We start from the raw sequence: 22,443 nt of genomic DNA on the forward strand, positions 1-22,443 counted from the left end.
ACAGAATGTTTCTTAGTTTCGACTCTGCAGAGGATGATACAAACAACTACTATCAGGAAGATTACTTAAATACTCTAACACCAAACGGTCTGCCTCCCCACAGGTACGTTCTTACATATTTACTAATATGAGATTATGTTTGATCTCGACTTAAAGGAACAGAACAAAACCTACATAACAGCACGATAAACAGATAGGAACAAAAACAACATATTGATATACAAATTAGAATGCTATACTTCATAATTGAATTAAGAATGTAGTGAAAGATTATTGAAAAAACTAAAGTAACATTCTTTTACCTGGATACCGATTTGTTTTGCAAATATTGGACCAGATTAAGGTGTCATTCCATAACCACAGTCCATTAACAGTAGTTTCTCAGTTATAGAACACAGGTAGACTCTTCCATATTGAGTAGCATAGGATTGTATTTTAGAATCAATATTCTATCTACTAACAACAATTGCATATATTTAGTTTTTTAAATTAAGCTAAGAATTATATTATATAGTTCAAATGAATTATATTAAATGTTCCTATTTCATAATGGAATTTATGACAGAGGAAAGAGATAACAGGAGAAAAGAAAATAACTTGACTTCCTGAATATTACCAGAATGAGTAGAGTAACCAGTTTTGCCAAAAACACTAACAAATAGTTTTAAGATAAGCGAAAAGAGTAAACGTTTTGGACCAATTAACCTTGTCCGAGCTCTCTTCAATCTTAATGCGTCCATATTCTGAAAAGCTAATTTGTATTTTTACAAGCCATACAACTCTTGCTAGATCCAGATTCAAAGCTACCTAGCCACTCTTTTCCATGTTTCCCAAACAACATTTCTGGTTTTACAGCCAACTTTGTTGATTAGAGTCATGGTTCTTTGTTTGTTAACTCAAAAAAATCTATAGATTCCGTCACCTACAAAAAACTAAATAAACATAAAAACCTGGCAAGAAAAATTATTTGGAACATGACGAGAAATGAACTTTCAAATCATCACATTGGAAAATATTGTCATAACTAAATATAAACATAGATGTGCACCAGTTTCTTTTAGCTTTTAAAGTGGTACAGTCTGCCTCCACACCGGTATATTCTTTAATATTTAGTAGCGTATGATTGTATTTTACTGTAATATTATTGTATCAATAATTTAAACAGAAACTAACCACAAATTTTATCGAGAAACTTCTATTCATTTCCATGAAGATCTTTAAGAATTGATTCTTCTGCAAAAGGTTGTTGATACTAATCCTGCAAGATAAAATTATAACTTGAGTCCATTAAACAAAAATGGACACTAATAGTATATCATAAAACCAAATGCTCATAAAATACTTCAGCTAACAAGATAAAAAGAAAAGAATACTAATTAGTACAACAGAATAACCACTGGAGAATGGACATCAACTAATATTCATTACTTTCACATCATAATTCAGAGCTAAATGGAATAAAAATGAACAGTTTATATTTCTTCTCTTTTATACTATTTTTCTATTTCTTTCCTCTCCTTGGATTTCCTCTTAACTTCTTATGTCTTCCTTTAATCAAGCAAACTGCTGAGTACTATAATGGAAAGGGTATAAATGACACGCAAATGTCAACATACTTAAACTTGTGAAGGCATTTATGCAAATATGAGAGTTGGGTTGAGCATTTTGCACAACCCAATACGACATGAAATTCTTTTTTCAAAAGTAAATTGGCACATGGCAAACCATTGATGGTAAATACAATCTTTCCCTTCTTCAGAAGAAGGAAGCAGTACAGTGCTAGTAAAGATTTAGATCCACCATAGTGATAAATGTACACAACTTTTTACTTTCAAGCATGATAATAAATAACACAGAGATAAGAAGATGCTATGCAAAATTATTTTGATCAACTATACTTCATTTCCAATCCAGTTGGGTTCCACTATTTTAATTATTTATATCCATTTCGCTCTATCCAGGTTGAATTCCTTCTAATACTAAACTATGTCTTTTAAGGCAAATTAGTGGCATATAACTGTAACACACTGAAAAAGACTATAATGTCAATAATTATAATAAAATAAATTGATGCATCACATTTGAAGAACCGAGTACAAAACTAACAAACTATTACTAAAACTAACAAACTATTACCAAAGAAAGCAGATCATTATGTAGTTCTTTCAATTATTAAAAGATTATCAACGTATCCATAAGAATCAGGGTCAGGATTCAATTGCTTGATGCTTTGTAAGACGTCTCTGGATGGCTCTGGTCTTCTTGGGAAGAAGGTCGAGAGGTAGGTACTTCTTGTTCTTGTATGCTTCCCTTAGTGCTGACTTCTGCCTCTGCGATATCACAGTCAACACCTGTGTTATCGACAGCCTTGCCACCTTTCTGCATAATGAAAGACCACCCATTTGAATAAATGAGTCAGCTTCACATACACATATATGACAACACAGACAGATGCAACTTTGTGGAACCAAGTGCACACCAACCAATTTCAGGTTCAACTATAAATATACACAATCCAATCAAACTGGGGCCGACTATGTGAGACCACGCTGTTCACGGGAAAATACTTAGCCGCATCGGGTATTTACATAAAATCAATACAACATACGATGGTTAAGTGGTGTAATAGAGTAAAAATACATGTCAATTAACCAACGTCAAGTAAAAAAAAGTCTATATTCAAACACATGGCATGCATCTGTTACTAATTAGATTCCAAATATCTATTACTATTAAAGAACAAAATTTGTTTGGCATCTGTCTTATTGAACATCGTCCTATCTGTATCCATCTAACTATACACAACACACATTAGATTAAATATGAAACATCAAATACTAAAGCAGTGACGAGCTATGAACAACAAACTTCCATTAGCACCAATTATGCCAATTTTTATGGGTTCAAAGTTCGGGATGGAGTCGGGATTTCAACTTTATGAGTTATAAACTTTAAATGAAGAGTTTAAGTACTACTAATTAGATTCTAAATTTAGTACACAAAAATCCCTCAAATTCAATTTTTCAGAAAAAAAATAACAATAGTAACCCCGAAATGACAAACCAAATCATAATATTTCTATTTACTTTACCTGCTTCTATTTTTATTCCATACCTCAAATTCAACTATCTCAACTGACATGTAAACATTAGGATATTTAAAATTAACAACATTAAGCACACCAGACACATATTATATGTAAAAATCCAACAAATCACAGCTGAAACAAGAAATTAAATCAGAATGCCTTTTAAAAAATGAAATCTTCAAACATGCAAAGCAAAATGAGGATACAAAAAATCAAACTAGGAACATATAATGCAACAGTGATTTTAAGAGAACAGGGAAAGAACATGGAATATTACATGCAAAATTTGACATTTCGTTCTTCAATGGACGCAGCAGGAACATACTTTTTAGTAAATGTTCAAGTTTAAGATTCATGATTTCACCTTATTCATCAATTTTTCAAGTATCAAAATAAAGAGAGAGGAAATGTGTAAGGAAGGAGAGAATTGCAGTGAAACTTCTGGAGTTTTTACTTTCCTAATTCTTTTTCTTTATTATTATTAATCAAATTATTGAACCCTTTTAATGGAATCCTTCAATCACCTTACAAAGAGAGAGCTCGGGATCTGGGTGAAAAAAATGTGGTCTGGTCATGAGAGAAACCCATTACCACCTAAAAACAAAAGAGAAGAAGGATCAGTTAGCGTTCAAATTCCACAAATTAAATGAAGATGACACTACCTGGCAGAGGTGAAGTTGATGGAAAGATATTTTCTCCAATTCACCACCACAGAAGGAGGAAATGGAGCTTCGAATATGGCAACATGTCACCACCATTGTTGCGGACAGGTGGAACAGAAAGAATATTTAATACTGTACTCAAATCCAAACTTAAAGGGACATTTAGGAAACTTTTGAGATTTCCTTTTTCTGTTTGGGCCAGGTTTTTTGTGGACCCAATTTTGGGCCTAATTTGTTTGTATAAAACATTAAGGGTCTTATGTTAATAAAAATGTCCTAACGGACCACCAAAAAATTGTTTTAAAAAAATGCTTGTTTACATACATAAAATTTTAAAATTTTATATAAATTTAACTCACCATTTATCAACTTATATAAACTATATTTTAAATGAGTACAAAATTAAAAAATTAATTGTTACGATTTATGAATAAATTATATATTTTATGTTATTATACTTCATTTCATTATATTCTATTTTACGTAAAGTATAAATATACAAATGCCTAAGAATAAAAATAAATCTTCATAGAAATACATTATTTTAAAAATAGAAAATAAGTAAGTATGAGGACAAAATTCAACTTTAATAAGCTGCACTTTTAATCTTGAAAATTTTGCGTAATTTTCTTAACGTTTTTAGATTTAATAAAACAACACATGCGCAATTAATAAATTTTCTACATAATTTTATTTTTTTAAAAAATATTTGATACACGTGCAACGCACGTACCATAATCTAGTATTTGTATAAGCTTATAGCTTGAAAATTAACGAAACTCTTGGAGAGTTTTCAAAAACACTAGATTATTTGCTGAAATGAGAAATATGAAGTATCATCTTAATGCATTTGCTGCACAAGATTAATGTATCTTACAAATACTACATGGCTTGATATAGCCTTTTCAGTCAATTTGTTAACAAGGTATATTTCTGTTCTTACTAGGAGACATCGAAATGAGATTAAACACATGATCTTATTTTATTCTAAGGACTGCACTCGATCTTGTTAATTATACTGATGCTGGATATTTATTTAACCCACATAAATCTTGATCTCAAATACACAATGTGTTCACGTGTAGGGATACTGTCATATCTTAGGGATATACAAAACAGTCTATCGTAGCCACTTCATTGAATCATTCTGAGATAATAGTTATTCATGAAGCGAGTTGAGAATGTGTGTGGTTGAAGTCCATGATACATCTCATTCGAGAAAAATGTGACTTGAAATGTGAAAATGTACCCCCAATTTTATACAAAAATAATACAACACGTATAACATATCTTAATGGAGGATTCATAAAAGGAGATAGAATGAAGCACACTTTCATCAAAGCTTCTCTGCATACACGAGCTACAAAATAATTGCGATATTAACGTGCAACAGATTCGTTCAAGTGGCAATGTGGCTGATTTATTCATCAAGTCTCCTCCAATTGCAACTTTCAAGAGATGGTGCACGAGATTGGGATGCAAAGGTTCAAGGATGTTCTCATTAGGGGGAGCTAATACGCATTGTACTCTTTTTTCCTTACGAGGTTTTGTCTCACTGATTTTCCTTATAAGGTTTTTAATGAGGTAACCTATATGCGTATTGTTAGAGATGTGTACTCTTTTTCCTTCACTAGATTTTTTTCTCACTGGATTTTTTTCTAGTAAGGTTTTATCGAGACACATTATATATCAACTAGACATTCAAGGAGGAGTGTTATAAATGTATTTATATTATAGTGAATGTCTATCAAGAATATAGATAAAATCTAATAAGATCTATCAAAATCTAGTTGATATCTATCAGGATTTGAAGTATCTGTCTTTTAGTCAGAAACTAGAAATATTTTTTCCTACAAATAAAGAAATTTTATTCATTGTATCATTACTCTTATGATCTCTCATTCTATATAAAGAAGCCTCCCCTCTTCTCACCCTATTTATTCTTGTAATGTTCTTACTTTATATTTCACAACAAAATAAAATTAAAAAGTATAGTTGAAAGATAAATAAGTAAAGAGTTGTTCCATTATTAGGATATATATAATTTACTTCATTAATCAGGATAATTTTATTTGAAAATATATCACTTCATACAAGTTTTTGTATTTGAGATCAAAACTTGAAAGCCAATTTGGGCTATTACTGTAGTTTCCCCTGTCATTCCAATTATGCTCCGGCCCACGAGCTGGAAAATAAAACCCTACAAATTCCTGTTTCTTGCTGGATTTGAACAATTGATGTGAAGTTGAACAACTAAAAATCGAGGCATGGCAGATCGCAAGAAAAATATTATTTCAGCTTTATGCAAACACATGTCAATGCTCTCATTAGACCTAGTATGATTAAGTTAAATGCACGTAATAAATTGTATCATCAAACAATATCTTGCACGTTAATTGATTATTTTTTGTGTTAAACTATACAGAATTCATATTCCAATAATTTGGATAAAGACATCAAAAGCTTGTGTATAGACATTTTCTATTCTTCTCCAAGTGGGCCTTCCATCACAAAAGATAGTGAGGTAATATTTCAATATTTCCTAGTTTTCTGTAATGAAATTTGGATTTATTAGTTTGATTTTGAATTCCAGTTAATGAAGTGGGTAGAGTTTGCCAGTAACTTCCCTGTTGATTCTGGGACAAGCTTTAAAGCTCTAAGTGAGTTGAATGAGGATTTGAGTAACAAGTCTGTTATTTTGGACAACGGTTTCAAGATTTCGGAAGCTGATGTCGTCGTCTTTGCTGCTGTGCATTCATCCGTGGTAAGCATTTCTTCTCTTTAGGTGCTTTTGGTCTGGATGATAATATTTTTCGGTGGAGAAAATTTAACTTAATAAAATCATTTGCTTTATTTTTGAGTACCTGCTTGGGTATGAAAGTAGGTGACATATGGTAATTATACAAGAAGTAGCATAGGAATAAATATAGCTACAACAACATACCCGGTGTAGTCCCACTCGTGGGGTTTGGGGAGGGTAGGGTGTATGCAAACCTTACCCTTACCTTTGTGGGGTAGAAAGGCGGTTTCCGATAGACCGTCGGCTCAAGAAATTCGCTTTTTAGAACAGGTATGAAAAGAAATGCAAGAGTGATATGGCTATGATGAAAATATAGAAAAGAGAAATACCAACAACAAAAATAGTAAAGACAACCAAAGTAAAAGTAACAAAAGCTATGTTGCTTGGACTCTTCGAACATGTCAATGGGTGCATGTTGGATTCACCAAAACTAGTGTATTTTTGGAGAATCATGCACGAGTAGCGAAGAGTCCGCGCAGCTTAGAACAATGGTAGTAATGAAAATGAAGAATAAGATAATGCTAGCATTATATAAATAGTAATTGAAGCAAGTAATATTGAACAAGTTTCAACAAACTGACCTCCAAAAAAGAGGAATACAGTTTTGTGAAGAGCATAAAGAAGTATTTCACCTCTTTAGTATGCACTGTAAGGTCACAACACAGCTTTGGAGTATGTTTTTTGCAATACTTTGCATATGTTGGACTATACCAAACTCCATGATAGTTCTGCTGCACAGTTGGAATAGAGAGTGTCTCAATAAGAAAACCCAGAAAACTTGGAGTCCTCAAGACATTTGGTGGACTTTTTGGCTTGAAATAAATATCAGGATTTTTCAAGGCAAAAAGAAGGAATATACATGGCGTTAAAGGCTTAAACACAAAAATGTATTTTCTTGCTAACTTTTTTGCGCAACCTAGTTCTTATACATGATGTAGATGCAATGCTAAATGCAATTGAGGAATTGCACCTTATGTAGTTATACACCGACTTTCTGCAAGTTCATCTATAAAATCTCTTATTACTTTTCAAACAAAAAGCATATTGAATATTATTAGAGTTCAGATACTTGTGATGAAAAATTTTCAGCCTATATCTATCTGAAGTCATTTTCATCCTTTCCTTGGAAATGATTTCTTTCAAGAAATATTTTCTGTCATACCAATCACACTTTCTGTAGAGTTATATTTTACTTAATTATGAGATTTATTTCACACACACACATACACACTACACACACACACACACACATATATATGTATTTGTCATATTAGGCATAAATGTTAAAGCTTTTATCAATTTTAGTCAATCAGATTCTTATTCTCTCTGTTATAATTGTATTATAAGTGATTTCTTAATTGTTCATCTTTGTCAGTTTCTTAATGGCAATATACTGCCGTTTTGGGTATCAACTTTTTCAGCTCGCTCTCTATTATAACATGCTGTCGTAATTCTTCTGCCATCAGATCAGTTTTTCAAACTCTGAAACAAACAAGTTGCCGCACTTGCTTAGATGGATGGACTATATCCAGGTATGCTAGAATTTGTATTGGGGTATTAGATTTTCATATTGAGATTAGATGATAGTGGTAGGTAATATATGAGAATAGTATCTTCATCCTGCTTTAATGTCAAAATGAAAGGCTTACACGATGGCCTAGATGTGGTCATGTGGTGAGTCTGGTGATGCTCGCATGCCGCTCTACCTAAGATAGAAGCTTTCAACTGATTTGGCATTTTATCTTTGACTTTCTTTAACTTGAGGATCGAGCAATAGAGAGAGAAGACATAAATTATTGGAAGGAAAAAAGAAAGTAGTTGCTGTTATGATTTACCTTGTTTGGTGGTTGCTATAGGGATTTTGACAATGAAAACTGGAAAAAAAATATCGAAATTTTGTAAACTTGTTTAAAGTTGTAGTTGAATAGTTTCTTTTTATTCATTTGAGTGAAAAAAGGCGTGGGGCTACCGTAGATTTGTCTCCTCAAATTGTGTAGGTTAGTCCTTCATAGGTGTAGGAAAATCGGGCCCGCCCATAAGGGGTGTTTCAAGGCCCATTAGGGTAATTAAGTGGACCCTAATATTTTCTATATAAACACACTTATGATGTGTAATTAAGAGAAAAAAACTACCCGAAGATGCAAAACATAGTATTTTGCATGCTTTATTCTCTCCTTCAAATCAGGGTTTAGGTTGTGGTATAGGGATTGCTCCAAAATATCATGACAATCACTGTCAACCAGTAATTCCAACCATAGTTCAACTAAGTCTTCCGCGTCCGCTACACGGAGAACAAGTAAGTTCTCGTTTAATGGTTTACATGTTATGCAATTAGTTTAGATTAATGTGGCATGTAATCCTTCGTTGGTATCAAGAGTCATAGGTTGGTTTTTTGGTTTAGAAAAACTCTAGGATAGTTTTAATTTATCCGTGAAAATATAGAACTACGGATCTGACTTTTTGTGCTTAATTGGGTATAATAAATTAATTTTATGACATTGATTTAGAAGAAACTATGAATCAGTATTTAAATTACTTTGAATTTCTGAAATTAATTTTCAGAAATTGAAAAAAATCTGGAAGTTTTTTTTAATGGATCTGAAAATCTGCAAAAAAGTTTTTGGACATGTACAGATCTGAAAAACAGAATTAAAGAAAAAGGTCTAGAATAGATTTGGAAATCTTAAAAAGATGTTTTTTCCCTTAAAAAAACAGATTGAAAATCCAAAACTGATCAATAATACCAAAGAAAGTATTTTCCCTGCATTGATGTTGGAGGCAGTAGAGTATGGAGGAAGAAGGAAAGAAAAAAAACATGTTTTCTTCCTTAGATTCATACAAGAAACACCCAGAACATTCGATGAAAAGATATCTGGGGAAAATGAAAAATATGATCGTAGAGTTGAAAGATGTCGGTCATGTGTTGATTGACGAACAACAGGCCAAGCACCGGTTATGAGTCATAAATAAACTTTCAGATTTTTTTCAGTTTTTGAAAACTAATTTTAGGAACTCAAAAGTAATTTAAATATTGATTCAAAACTTTTACTAAATCAGTGTCATAAAATTAATTTATCATACCCAGTTGCACATACAAAAAAGTAGTTACACAGTTGTATATTCTCATGGATAAATTAGAACTACTTTAGATTTTTTTGGACCAGAAAATCAATCTATGGCTCTTGATATCAATGAAGGATTGGATGCCGCATTAATCTAAATTAATTAGATACCACGTATGCCATAAAACAGGAACTTGCTTTTCGCCTAGCGGAAGCGAGAGACTTGGTTGAACCGCAGTTGGAATTACTGGTTGACGGTGGTTGTCAAGATATGTTGGAGAAACCCCCTATGCCATAGCCTAAATTCTAAGTGATTGAGGGAGGGAATAAAACGTGCAAAATACTACGTTCCGTATCTTCTGTATTTTGTGTCTCTTAATTGTGCACCATAAGTGTGTGCATATAGAAAATACTAGGGTTAACTTAATTATCCGGATGGACCTTAAAACACCCCTTATGGATCAACCCGAGTTTCCTACACTCAGCGATGGCGCCGTATGTTGGAGTAGTAAGAAACAATCATGTATATAACTATCTACGATGGAAGACAAATATGTGGCCCTCGCATCAGCAACCCAAGAAGCTGTTTGGTTGAGAAAGTTCTTGGAAACACATTGGATATCACAGAAAATGCTAAACCAGTGGTAGTCTACTGTAACAGTGAGGCAGCAATGTCCTCTACCAAGGACCCTAAGTTTCATTGTAAAACCAAACACAGATATCAAGTATAGCTATGCGAGAGATATCGTTAGATGCAAGGTAGTGAACGTGAAGTATGTGTCTACAAAAGATGTGTTAGCAGATCCATTTACCAAGCCGTTGTCTAGAGATGCATTTGTAAGACACCGGTCTCTAGGCTTGCTTAGATTCTAAGATACTTCATTTTGTCTTTCCCATGTTCACAAGATTGATGTTCTTTAATTAGCAATAAAGTTGATTTACATACATATTTTAATTGTTGAATGTTTTGTGCATTCTTTATTCATTTGTTTATGATAAGTATGTCGAGTAGAAAAGAGGTTGACCTTCTCACAGGTAACCACCTCCTTATCTTAGTGATGAGTGGAGATGAGATTGGATTTTAAGCAAAATTATCAAACGGATAATTTGAGAGCTTTAAGCTTTAAATCAAGAAAGGCACATGAATAATGACATAAGGTTGTTGAGGTGAAAAATGTTCATGTAGTCCACTTAGTGAGCCAAATGTGAGTTATTGTAGATCAAGGAACTCAAACTTGGACACTTGTGGTGTCTAGATATCATCTGTACAACATTCTAAATGAGACAAAGACATACACTCCGCGGGGAAGGAGAAAATGTTGTAGCATGTGTTTCACACCACGTGTGCTACTGTTGGCCAGTTGTGTTAAACATAAGCCCATTTTCAACTTATTCTTGTGTGAGACCAGGCCTTTATGATGGCTCAAGATATGTGCCCTTGGTGACTTTAATCAGATACTTGAGACTTAGTTTGATGTAGCTTAGTGTGTTTCCAAAAGACCATGAACACGGTATCATTTTGGAGGAGCATCTAGAAAAACATTTAAACTAATGTTAAGGGAATCGTGAGATGAGGAAGATCATTAATAGAATCTCATTGATTTGTGTTCACTGATGCACTAATTATAGCGTATGAGTTATGATTGTGAATACGAAAAATGATGATATGAGATTATATAAAATGTGATTCATATGATCTGGGTATTGCATACTTATCTATTTGCAGGTTTGCGTTCTACGAGAGGCTATATATTCCTAACAGATGTATAGCGCTTAGCTTTCACAGTATGCTTACTTCCTATATGAATGATTGTGGAGATGAGAAGAGAATTTGTTTCTCAAATTAGAAAAGCACTTCCGTTATATGTGGCGGGGAGATGAAGGAAAATTAGGCCCACCCATAACGGGTGTTTTAAGGTCCACTAGGATAATTAAGTTAACCCTAATATTTTCTATATAAACATACTTATGGTGTGTAATTACGAGTTAGAAAATACAGAAGATACGAAGCACATTATTTTGTATGCTTTATTCGTTCCCTCAATCGGAGTTTAGGTTGTGGTATAGTGGATTCCAACCGTGGTTCAACTAAGTCTTCCGCTACGTGAAGAACAAGTTCTCGTTTTAAGATTTACGTGTTATCTAATCAGTTTAGATTAACTTGGCATGTAATCAATAATGCTTCAGAAAGTTTAGGAGATTGTTATTAAAAAAAGTTAAAGAGATTCATCATCAAATGCAAAAAGAAAACTATTCTGAGCTATAATGCTAATGTATTTAGGGAATTTGATATTTTGACCATCCCAATATATAATACGCATGGCATTCAAATAAAGAATAGAGCTGGGTATAATAGTAATTACCCCTCCGTTTCAGTTTGTGGCAATGTTTGAATAGGCACGAAGTTTAAGAAAGAAATAAAGACTTGAAACTCTTGACTTAAACATGCCATACAATACCTGTACGACTTTTTATACTTGTGGGATTAAACATGCCATAGTATTGGGGTAAAATGGGATGTTTAAGTTAAATTGTTTCTAAATTTATGAAGATGTCAGTCTTTTTGGTGCAAACTAAAAAGAAAATGCTGTCTCACAACTGGAAGTACGGAGGGAATAACTTCTTAACCATTTCTCTTTTGTTAGGATTGATCAAAAAGAGAAAGTGAAAAAGGTTTGCCTTTTCCCCTCTGTTGTTTTCTGAATTTTTGAGAACAAGACAGCCAATTAGTTAATCTAAAATACCGCAAAATGAAAATTTCCTGCACTACCCTTTTGAATGAAACTTGCTAAGGAAATGGACAAACTTATTCTTTTTGTGGTAATTTCCATTTTCTTAAAAAGGTCCACTTCACTCTTGATAGATTACGATAGTATGTTGGAGCAAAACCTGTATGCAGGAGATGTAGCTGGTCTATTAACCATGGCATAAAGGTTAAATTGGCCATTTAATTTGTTTTTCAATTTGTCTCATGCGGTATGTATAAATTGAGTGAATTTTGGGGCCTAAGAAGTTGAATTAATCAAAGGCTTTCAAGTGCAAATCCTGGAAAAAATCATTTTTTTTTCCAATTAAATAATGCTTTTGTAGGCCCAACTGGGCTCCTGGTTCTATTTTCTCTCTGGTTTGTTCTGTTTCTCCTCCAGGGTATTTTAGGTCAAATACACAGATAAAAATTTAAAATTTTCACCAACTGTTAACTATTCTTGTGACCAGATAGACACCTCTCATTGGCGTAAGTATGCCTCGTGTACACCCGAGTTTGACATATGCCATGCATAGGATACGGTCACTTTTGGCATGTTGAATTAACAAATAGAATTTTTACCCCTATGCACAAGGAAAAATGAACAGCCCCTGCTCAGTTTTCTCCAAACAGCCCCTCGACTGGACGTCTGACTCCTCCATCTCTTCATTGTCCTCATCCTTTTCTACTCCTACTGTAGTTTCTCTCCACCCATCATTTTATTCCTCTTAAGAGAACACAGAGCCACCATTGCAAAAAATTCCAGAATCCTTTCTTATGATCGTAGGAGGTGATCGACGGTGGAGAATGAGGAGGAGAATTCAGACTACTTTGTTCTCAAGTTCTGCTATGTGGTGGGGGGTGGAGAGATGGTGAGATTGGTATTCGGGAGCCGCTGTGGTGTTAGGAAGTGTTTGTCTTTTCCTGTTTACGCTGGTGAAAAATTCAATGGCAGCCATAAGCGGCACATTTTAGTGAAGTGGGGGGCTCTGTAGGAGTGGCAGTGAGAGAAGGAATAAATTCTCTGCAGCCGTCCATGGTGTGGCAGGCCACCAATTTAAAAAGGAACAACATATCCACCAAATTCCTTCATTGTAAATTATCTTTACCTCTTTGTATGCTTATGTTTCCTGCTTCTTTATCGTCAAAATGGTTGAAATTTGATCCCAGTCCGGCTGATGATAAACTTGTCTCCGGACTAGGAGAAGCTGTAGTTCGAAAACTTCAATTGGCTGGCTCCAATTCGGAGTTTGTTTCCTTCACTTTCTGGCCGTCGAGATCTGGAAACCGATGAAGTTGTTGCACTGGTGATCTGTCAAATTCTATCCATATGCAACAAAAAGAGATATAAACATTTTTCATTTGTGCATATTCCAGGAGATTTCTAGGTGGACTTGACTAAGTTTACTCTGGTATAGCTCTAAATTTTGAAATTTTGAGAATAAAAAGTGGTGGCAGCTTTATTGTGAGGGGCATTTCCGAAATAGAGGTAGATTATAATGGTAAAAAAAGAATTTCACTATACTTTTCAGTTGGAAATGCATTATAATAACATCTAACACACTCAAATGTGAAGATAACACATGCGTGGTGCCAGTCAGATTCAGGTGTCCAAGAGTTGCATCGTTGCCAAGTTGAGATGTTTAATTTTGTCATCTTTTAATTGTTCTAAGCCGTCACTTAGAAGCTTAAAAGCGTCTATCTAGCAGCTGGTGCACTCAAAAGTGTCTATCTATTGTATTTGGCCATTTTCTTATGAGTTGTGAGATAAATCACTTCTCATTAGAGTTGCCTAAATGTCTGGGGGAACATCACTTCTTGTTACAAGCCTAACCCATTCTAATGATGCTTTTCCTTGCAGAACGTCGCCTAGTGCTTATCAGCAAACAACTTTTTCTTATTAATTTATCCTTTTTATATGTTGTGCATAAATATGATTGTTCGTAGATTTATATTGACCAAGAGGTCAGCAGAATGTTGTTGAATTGATCTACTTTTGCAGACTAAATGTGATGTGGGAGATACATTCCAAAAAATTTTGCTGGAGAAGGTCCAATTTGGGCCACCTGTGAGTAATGCCTTTACTCTAGTGAACTATAATTTCTGAAGAACTAGCTTGAGAGCAGAGTTTATTTGCTCTTTGACTTGTTTCAACTCCATTTTCCTTGCATTGCTACATTTCCAGTTATCAGAACAGGAGCAGTGCAGGAATCTACTGTTGTGTCCACTAATGGAACACTATAAACATATTTTTAGTAATGAAAGTGGAAATTGAGACATTTTGTTGCTCTTGAATTGAATCATTCCTTGTCTCAATTAGTTTAGGCCCAACAAAGTCCAAGGATGGATTTATATTAATATCCTTTTTCCCTGACATTAATTCAGGCATCAAAAAGTGTGAAGAAGGTAGAAATGGAGTCAAATAGCAAAAAGACTGAGCCAGATGCCAAACAGGCTAGCAGTTCAGATGTGGACACGAAAAAAAAGAGCACTAGTTCTGTGGTATGTAATATGTAGCAATTTACCCTTTTGTTATTTTTATTCCTCCTAAGTTCAATGTCTTATGTTAGCTTATTTGGTTTCTTATTCTCTAGACCTTTGTTGCAATTGTAACAAAAAAAATTGTATTGCTTTCTTCATTTAGTGACAGTAGAAAATATTGCCATTACTTGTTATTAGTGTCTTTGCTGCAGTCTTGGGTACTTTGGTATGACTTGTTTGCTTTTATTATTTAGTTTCTCTAAAATTACACAAGTTTTAAACTGTTTCTAACACCTATCCGTTAAAATCTCTGTAGAAGAAGGCTGCAGTAGATAATCAAACTGGAGAAAAGAAGTTGCCTGAAAAGGTAGATGAGAAAGATAAAGATATCAGTGTTAGTTTGCTTAAATTACAGATTGGCCACATTAATAAAGCATGGAAACATCCATCAGCTGACAGGTATTATGGCTAACTTCCATTCGTTCTATTTGTAGTCTTTTTTCCTAAACTTGTTCACTCTTTAGCAAATTCATACGGTTACCTAAATTTGTTGTAAAACCTTTTCCTGCGTTATCCTTGTGTACAGCTTACTGGTTGAGGAGATAGATGTTGGAGAAGCAAAATGCCGGCAAGTTGTTAGTGGCCTAGCAAAGTTTTGCAGTCCAGCACAGTTGTCTGTATGCTCTGTAATTAAGCTTTCATATATGCCTATTTCTGGCTTCTCTGAATTGTATTTGCTGCATCATTTGGGGAGCTTCTGTTTCTTCTAATTAATTTGTTCTGGTTGTTGTGCCTGCAGGATCGTCTTGTGGTGCTTGTGACAAACATGAAACCATCAAAACTGCGTGAGGTCACATCAGAGGGAATGGTATGATATCCCCATCTTTGTTATGAGTAATTTCACATTACGTTTTCCAGGATTTTGATGTTCGTGTACTTAGCTACTGAACCTTTTGCCTTATATTAAATGATCTACCTCCTCTTCCTAATATAATGGTCTTTCTTTTCATCTGCTATCTTGATCTGGTGAAATCGAAGTGTCTATCTCAAACTTTAGGTCTCTATGGTACTTTTCTTTATCCAATATCTAGAAGTGCTTAAGGTAGTTGGAACATCATCCAATTAAGCAGTTTGAATTTTAGATAAATCTAGTTTGTGCATAGGAAAGTTCAGATATTACTATATATGTAAAATGATTGCTGATTGAATGTGTAGTGTTGCCTAGCTCCAGTTGATCTGTCATAGTATTATCTCCGTTCGCAGCCTCATTTCTTTACTGTTGTTGACTCTTTTTTTTACTTTCTTTATAGGTACTATGTGCTTCTAATGAAGATCATACTGTGGTTGAGCCTCTGATAGCACCAGCAGGTGCCAAAGTTGGGGAATGCATCTCATTTTTTGGGTATGTCTTGTAACAAAACTTGTTGGTGTTGCATGGATTCAAATTCCAGGTTGTCTGTTTGATTTTTGACACTGATTAACATGACATGCTATAGTGGAATGTATTAATAAAAAGATTCTCTTCATAAAAATGAATAAGTAAATAAATAAAACCTTTCTTTCACAAACCATCTGTTCACGTTGCTTTTAATTCTTGGGTTCTGCCTTTTGTCTTTACCTGCGAAGTTCTGGCCAATTTCTGTTTCGTGGCACGAAATTTTTCAATTATATTACCACCTTCTTAACAAGTAGGGAATTAAAGGAGTAAGGTCTTTTAACTCGAAGGTGATTTTGTGAAAAAGAAACATTTGAAATGAGGTTGGCCAGTCAAGAACTCTCACATCCAAAAGATGAAGGTGGCAGAAATGAGGATGCTACAATGGATGTGTGGGTTTACTTGGAGAAATAGGATTAGAAATGAGGTTATCTGAGACATAGTGGGAGTGACTTCAGTGGAAGTTGAAATGCGGGAAGTGAGGTTGAGATGGTTCAGACATGTGATGTGGAGGTGCACGGATGCCCCAGTGTGGAGTTGTGAGCGGTTGGCTATGGATGGGTTCAGGCACGGTTAAGAAATATTGGAGGGAGGTGATTAGACATGGCGCAACTACAGCTTACCGAGGACATGACCGTAGATAGGAAGGTGTGGAGGACGCAAATTAGGGTAGAAGGTTAGTAAGGAGGAGTGTGTCTTTGCTAGTAGTAGTACTTTGTTTTGTTATCCGTGCCAGTAGTCATAGTGTTATGTTTGTAGTGCCTTGGCCTTGGAGTTTTGATATTGTTTGTTGTTTTAGATAGTTTCTGGTATTATCTGTTGTCTTGTTACTGCCTATTGTTTCCCGTTCTTATATTTTGCCTTTTCTTGACTGTCTTGTCTTGAGCCGAGGGTATAAACAGCCTCTCTACCTCAATACAGACTGCGCACATTTTACCCTCCCCACACCCCACTTCGTGGGGATATACTGGGCATGATGTTGTTGTAAACATCTGAAATTTCAGTGCCGTTAAATACTAAGTGGTCAGTACTTCAGATCGCGTGACCTCATGTCCAATGTTCTTTTTCTCCACCATATTGGTGCTCGTAGTAATTATGGATGTCATAATTAGCATGTGGTTCCTCTGTGCAAGTGTGCTGTTGGGCTGGATATAACATTATGACTTTTGTTCTTTTTTTGGGTACTACAGGAAGATTATGTTATGGTAACAATTTATTAATTCGCGGTTCTGCAATTTTCTATCTAGGCATGACGGGAAACCAGAAGATGTTCTGAATCCTAAAAAGAAGCAGTTTGAGAAAATTGCCGTGGTATGTGTCTTGGTTTTAAGAATATTTAAATCTTGTCGATGTTTGCTGGACAAGTAAACTTACTGCCTTCAAAGTTCTATTCTCTTCTTACTCGACACAAATAGTTCATCATGTTCTGTATGTTCTGTTCCTTATCTGTCAAGGTTGATCAACGCTCCAAACATACAAACTCTTGGCTCGTGAAAAACTTCATTTGTATCTTAACAAGGTTATTAAAATGAAACTGATTAGTTAGCTGGAGAGGCAGTCTGTTTACGTTTTCAACTGTTTAACTCGAGGATGATAAGAACGTCGTTGAGTTTTTAGGTTCTTAGAGATCATAACCATAAAAACAGGTGCACGTTAACTTTTTGAATTACATAATATCGGTAATGAAGTAGAAATCTTTCTTTTTATATGATAACAACATGCTAAGAAAAATATTACACATCATTTCCATCTTCTGTGGTTCCGCCTATGCATTAGATGGTTTTGTCATGTGTGCATATTATGTATTGCAGAGCCTTTTCACCGATGACAAAGGAATTGCCACATTCAAAGGAATCCCATTCATGACATCTGCTGGACCGTGCACATCGTCAATTCACCGAGCAAGCATCAAGTGATTGCACGTGTCAGCAGAAGAGTAACAGACTTAATTGTAGCTTCTCTTCCTCGTACCCACCTTTGTTGGAAATGCATTGTTAAACTTTTGCAAGCATCACGTGATTGCACTTGTCAGCAGAAGAATAACATACTTAATTGTAGCTTCTCTTGTTCCCCCACCTTTCTTGGAAATGCATTGTTAAACTTTTGCTGCACTTGACACAACCTCTGTCCTTTGGATGAGCACTTTGTGTTGAACACTTAGTAATAATTTGTTCACTGCAATAGCTCGCAAACCACCCAAGGAATGCAAACTACACGGCAAATCTCATGCGATGATTTCATGGCTGTGCGGTAGACGATTTAGTAGAATTCAATTTCTGATTTCTCGTGTGGGAAATTCACCTCCCAGCAACTCAACCATGCCCTTGCGGACATTTGCAGAACGTCCTTAGAGGAGTGTGCCCCTGATGGCCATGGTAATTAAGTTTTTCAAGGAAAACCAAATCAATTTTGGTGTTAAAAGTGTTATGAAGAGTTCATAAAGAATTTTGGACTTCAATTGAGAATAGAATTCTAAATCTTACATAAATACTGGATAAAAGTATATTATTTAGAGGAAAAAGGTCAAAAATGTCTCTTAGGACAAAGTAATTTCATCAAAATAACCCTTTATCTTAATTATCTTAAAATGGCCGTTGAATTAATTTCATCTTCTTATCATATTTAGAAAAATAATGGCTTCAAATTCAATTTTGGTTTCAATTATGCTATAATACAGGGATAGTGGTTAAGTGGTGTAATTTGAAAAATTTATAATCAATGAAATGTTTTTTGAATTTGGATTGCAGCTATGAATATTTTGTTGATGAATTGTATAAACAGTTGAATCTAAAGTCAACTTCACGTGTAATGATGATAAAGTACGTTGTGAAGAGTGGATCTATCCCTATTTACAATGATATGAGTGTTAGACTTTAAATGGAGATGAAGAAAAAATTTGAATATCAATAAATTTTTATTGTGTATAAAATTAAAAGACACATTTGAAAATGGAGAAACCACAATTGATAATTTGATCAAAATATCACCGATTGCTATGCAAATTCATCCAATATCTATTTCTGATTATATAATTGAAGATGATTTTTTCGAGAAAGAAATGAAGGAAGAGCCAAAATCTATAATAAAGGATCCACTTCATACAGATATTTCTAAAGGACAACTGTACTGGGACAAAAATACAATATCAGGTGTCATGAAACATTATACAATTCGTGAGAGATTTCAATTTAAGATTAATAGATCATCATCTAAACTGTAAAATTACTGTATAGGAGTTGCATCAATCATGTATAGGTCCCGCATATGGTTAGGATATTTCTATATAAACTGTATAATTATTATATAGGACATGTATCTATATTGGATATAAACTATATAACTACTTTATAGAACCTGTATCAATAATATACAGTTTCTATATGTGGTTGAGATATATGTATGGACTTTTCTAGTTACTGCATAGAAACTGTGTAACTACTGTATAGGACCTGAATCAATATTACATAGAATCTGTATAACTACTGTATAGGAAATGAATCAATAATGAATACAAATTGAGTAACTATTGTATAGGACCTGAATTAATACTACATATGAATTGTATAATTACTCAGTAAGACATGTATCAAAATTGCATATAACATGTATAATTACTTTTTAGGATCCGTGTCAATAAATATAGCTTTTATATGATTAAGATATCTATACAACCTATATTATTGGTGTATAATACATATACAAATATTTCTTCAAAGGACCTTACTATAGAACGTATAATACAAATTCTATACTAATAAAAATTATGTTCATATAGAATTTCTGTATAGAATTATATCCATATTGATAAAGGTAGCATTATTGTATATAAATATATCTAGGTATATCCATACATAAAGACAAACTTTGAGATGCTTATGAATGATATAAATAAAATCGATAACAGGATAAAGGACTACCTATTTGATATTGGCTATAAAAAATGTTTCATAGCTCATTCCAATGCCAACAAATCCATGATAAAGACTTCAAACATGGAGGAGTCCCTTAATTCATCTAATAGAGAGGCAAGGAATCTGTCAATTTAAAAATTGCTACAATCCATGATGAATCTGATTATGAGATGGAATAATGAACATAGACAGTATTCAGAAACAACAGTTACATAATTAAGAAACAAATACAACATAATAATGAGGAAAAATTTTATCTTATCAGATAAAATGAAGGTATAACTTGTTATTTCTATTTCATAGAAGCTTAAATATTCTACTTTGCCACACTATATATTAATAAATTTTTTATATTGCAGTGATGACTTCTACGCACTGTTCTTATGTAGTGATTGATGAAGCTCAAAAGTGAAACATTCTTTGCATGTGTGAAAAAAGATGCAGCTGCCTACAATTTCAAGTAGAGGACATACATTGTCCACATGTCATGGCGGTGTTGACTTACACACATATGAATTTACAAAGCTATTGTGCTTCATATTACACAAAAATTTTTTTTATGTAAACATACGATCTGTCAGTTATACCATATTCTGATGAAATAACTTAGCGCATTTCACCAGAGGTATCAACTATTATAGTACTTCCACCACTCTAAAAGTCAAGATCAGGTAAATAAAAAAATAACAATCGAATCAAAGACATTAAGAATTACTTTTCTAAGCAACAAGCTTTATATGGGCGTGCGAAAAAAACAGAACACAATCGAAAAACATGTGAAAATACTTCAATAAGAATCTAATAGGATGCTGGCATAAGAATACTTTTATGTTTTTAATTTTTTCTCTGAAATAAGACTATTTTTTCTAGCAATGTAATAGACTCTGCTACAAAAATACTATTTTGACTCAAATACAATGCTTCAACTTTATACAATACTACTTATGTTTTATTATGATGAATTTATTTAAAAGTTTAATGAGTATAAAATGTAGTATTATTATGCTGAATTGGTATCTAATTACGATTTCATTCGTACTCTTAAAATAGAAATTTATGCGTTGTGATGTTTTTCAAAATGAAAACAAAAAATGACGCATTTGTTTCATATTTTCGTGCCTATTTGAATAGAATTCATGCACATTCTTCAACGGTGTGCAGTGATCAACTCCTTTAAGCCGAGGAACATAATTTTTCTTATGTAATATTTTTACCTAAAATTACTGTATAGCAATGGTGTCAATCATGTATAGAATCTATATATGATTTGGATATATATGTGAACATACACCAACATATATACTACACTGATATAAAATCAGTGTCAATCATGTACATGACTTGTATATGGTTTGAATATAGGTATGAACATACATCAACATATATACTAAACTAATATAATCAGTATCAATCATATATATGACCTGTATATGATTTGGATATACGTTTGAACCTATATCAAAATATATACTACACGAAAATAAACAACTTATAATAGCAACTTCTTATTCACAAAGAAGGTAATCAAAATAAACTACCAACTACAATGATATTCTTTTCTTAAGAATAAAAAATTACTTGTACAGACTTGTAGCAAGTGCCAAAATAAATAATATTCAACATTAGATTTCACCACGAAAATCTTCACATTATATCAACACAAAAACAAAAATAACATCAAGCATTTGAACTTATATTTCACTTTACATATATTTCACATCTATGCTTGCTAGACATTTTTAATTAAATTTGCTTCACACCATCGTTTTTCTCAACAATCGATCAGTAAACTCATCATCACTAACTGCACATGAACTTTGTTTCTTCTTTCCATAATTCTACATAAAGACACCATACCAAATTCGAATAGCATCAATATCATTTATACAATTAGAAATTTCAAAATCATCAAATAAATACTCAGCAAACGCAACAAAGACACCATTGTCCCTGTGACATATTCCAACGTCAGTATAATTAATATTTTTTTTAAAATCAGCAATTGAATGTACATTCAATATATCACGTGTTGGATTGAGTTGACAATCCATTATAATGAAAATATCAAAAGAATCATCCACTGAAATTTCATCACTCATGTTGTCCAAAAATTCAATACAAAAAAGAAAGTTTGAAATTAACTCCGAATACGCTGTAATTGATTTTTGAATACAAATCGCATGTTGTACACCATGCATTGAATCTCACACACACACACACACACACACACACACACACACACATATATATATATATAT

At 33.5% G+C, this 22,443-nt stretch overlaps 2 protein-coding genes across 6 annotated transcripts; one reads left to right on the forward strand and one right to left on the reverse strand.

Annotated features, from left to right (window-relative positions):
* Nucleotides 1-588: 588 nt before the first annotated feature.
* On the reverse strand, nt 589-3,907 carry LOC107873334 (60S ribosomal protein L35-like). 4 transcript variants are annotated; one of them, XR_001675274.2, is made up of 5 exons: nt 3,751-3,906; nt 3,613-3,682; nt 2,137-2,379; nt 1,174-1,258; nt 589-922 (listed from the first exon to the last, which is right to left on the reverse strand). XR_001675274.2 is itself a non-coding variant. In XM_016720144.2 (3 exons), the coding sequence occupies exons 1-3, from the start codon at nt 3,844-3,846 to the stop codon at nt 2,208-2,210; spliced, it is 333 nt and encodes a 110-aa protein (XP_016575630.1). In that variant the 5' UTR covers nt 3,847-3,907; the 3' UTR covers nt 2,034-2,207. The 4 variants fall into 4 exon arrangements, 2 of the variants coding, with proteins under 2 accessions (XP_016575630.1, XP_047270774.1); XR_001675276.2 differs by lacking the exons at nt 589-922; nt 1,174-1,258 and having other exon boundaries at nt 2,034-2,375; nt 3,751-3,907; XM_016720144.2 differs by lacking the exons at nt 589-922; nt 1,174-1,258 and having other exon boundaries at nt 2,034-2,379; nt 3,618-3,682; nt 3,751-3,907.
* A 1,782-nt stretch (nt 3,908-5,689) lies between these two features.
* Nucleotides 5,690-18,385, forward strand: LOC107873333 (probable methionine--tRNA ligase). 2 transcript variants are annotated; one of them, XM_016720142.2, is made up of 12 exons: nt 5,690-6,086; nt 6,176-6,274; nt 6,344-6,514; nt 8,017-8,082; nt 14,361-14,426; nt 14,744-14,860; nt 15,156-15,298; nt 15,426-15,525; nt 15,639-15,707; nt 16,150-16,241; nt 17,522-17,585; nt 18,086-18,385. In XM_016720142.2, exons 1-12 carry the CDS (start codon nt 6,018-6,020, stop codon nt 18,188-18,190), a joined length of 1,161 nt encoding a protein of 386 aa, XP_016575628.1. In that variant the 5' UTR covers nt 5,690-6,017; the 3' UTR covers nt 18,191-18,385. The 2 variants fall into 2 exon arrangements, with proteins under 2 accessions (XP_016575628.1, XP_016575629.1); XM_016720143.2 differs by having other exon boundaries at nt 5,827-6,086; nt 15,426-15,516.
* The last annotated feature ends 4,058 nt before the right edge of the window (nt 18,386-22,443 follow it).

Source organism: Capsicum annuum, chromosome 6, assembly GCF_002878395.1.
Source record: "Capsicum annuum cultivar UCD-10X-F1 chromosome 6, UCD10Xv1.1, whole genome shotgun sequence".
Classification (NCBI taxonomy): domain Eukaryota; kingdom Viridiplantae; phylum Streptophyta; class Magnoliopsida; order Solanales; family Solanaceae; genus Capsicum; species Capsicum annuum.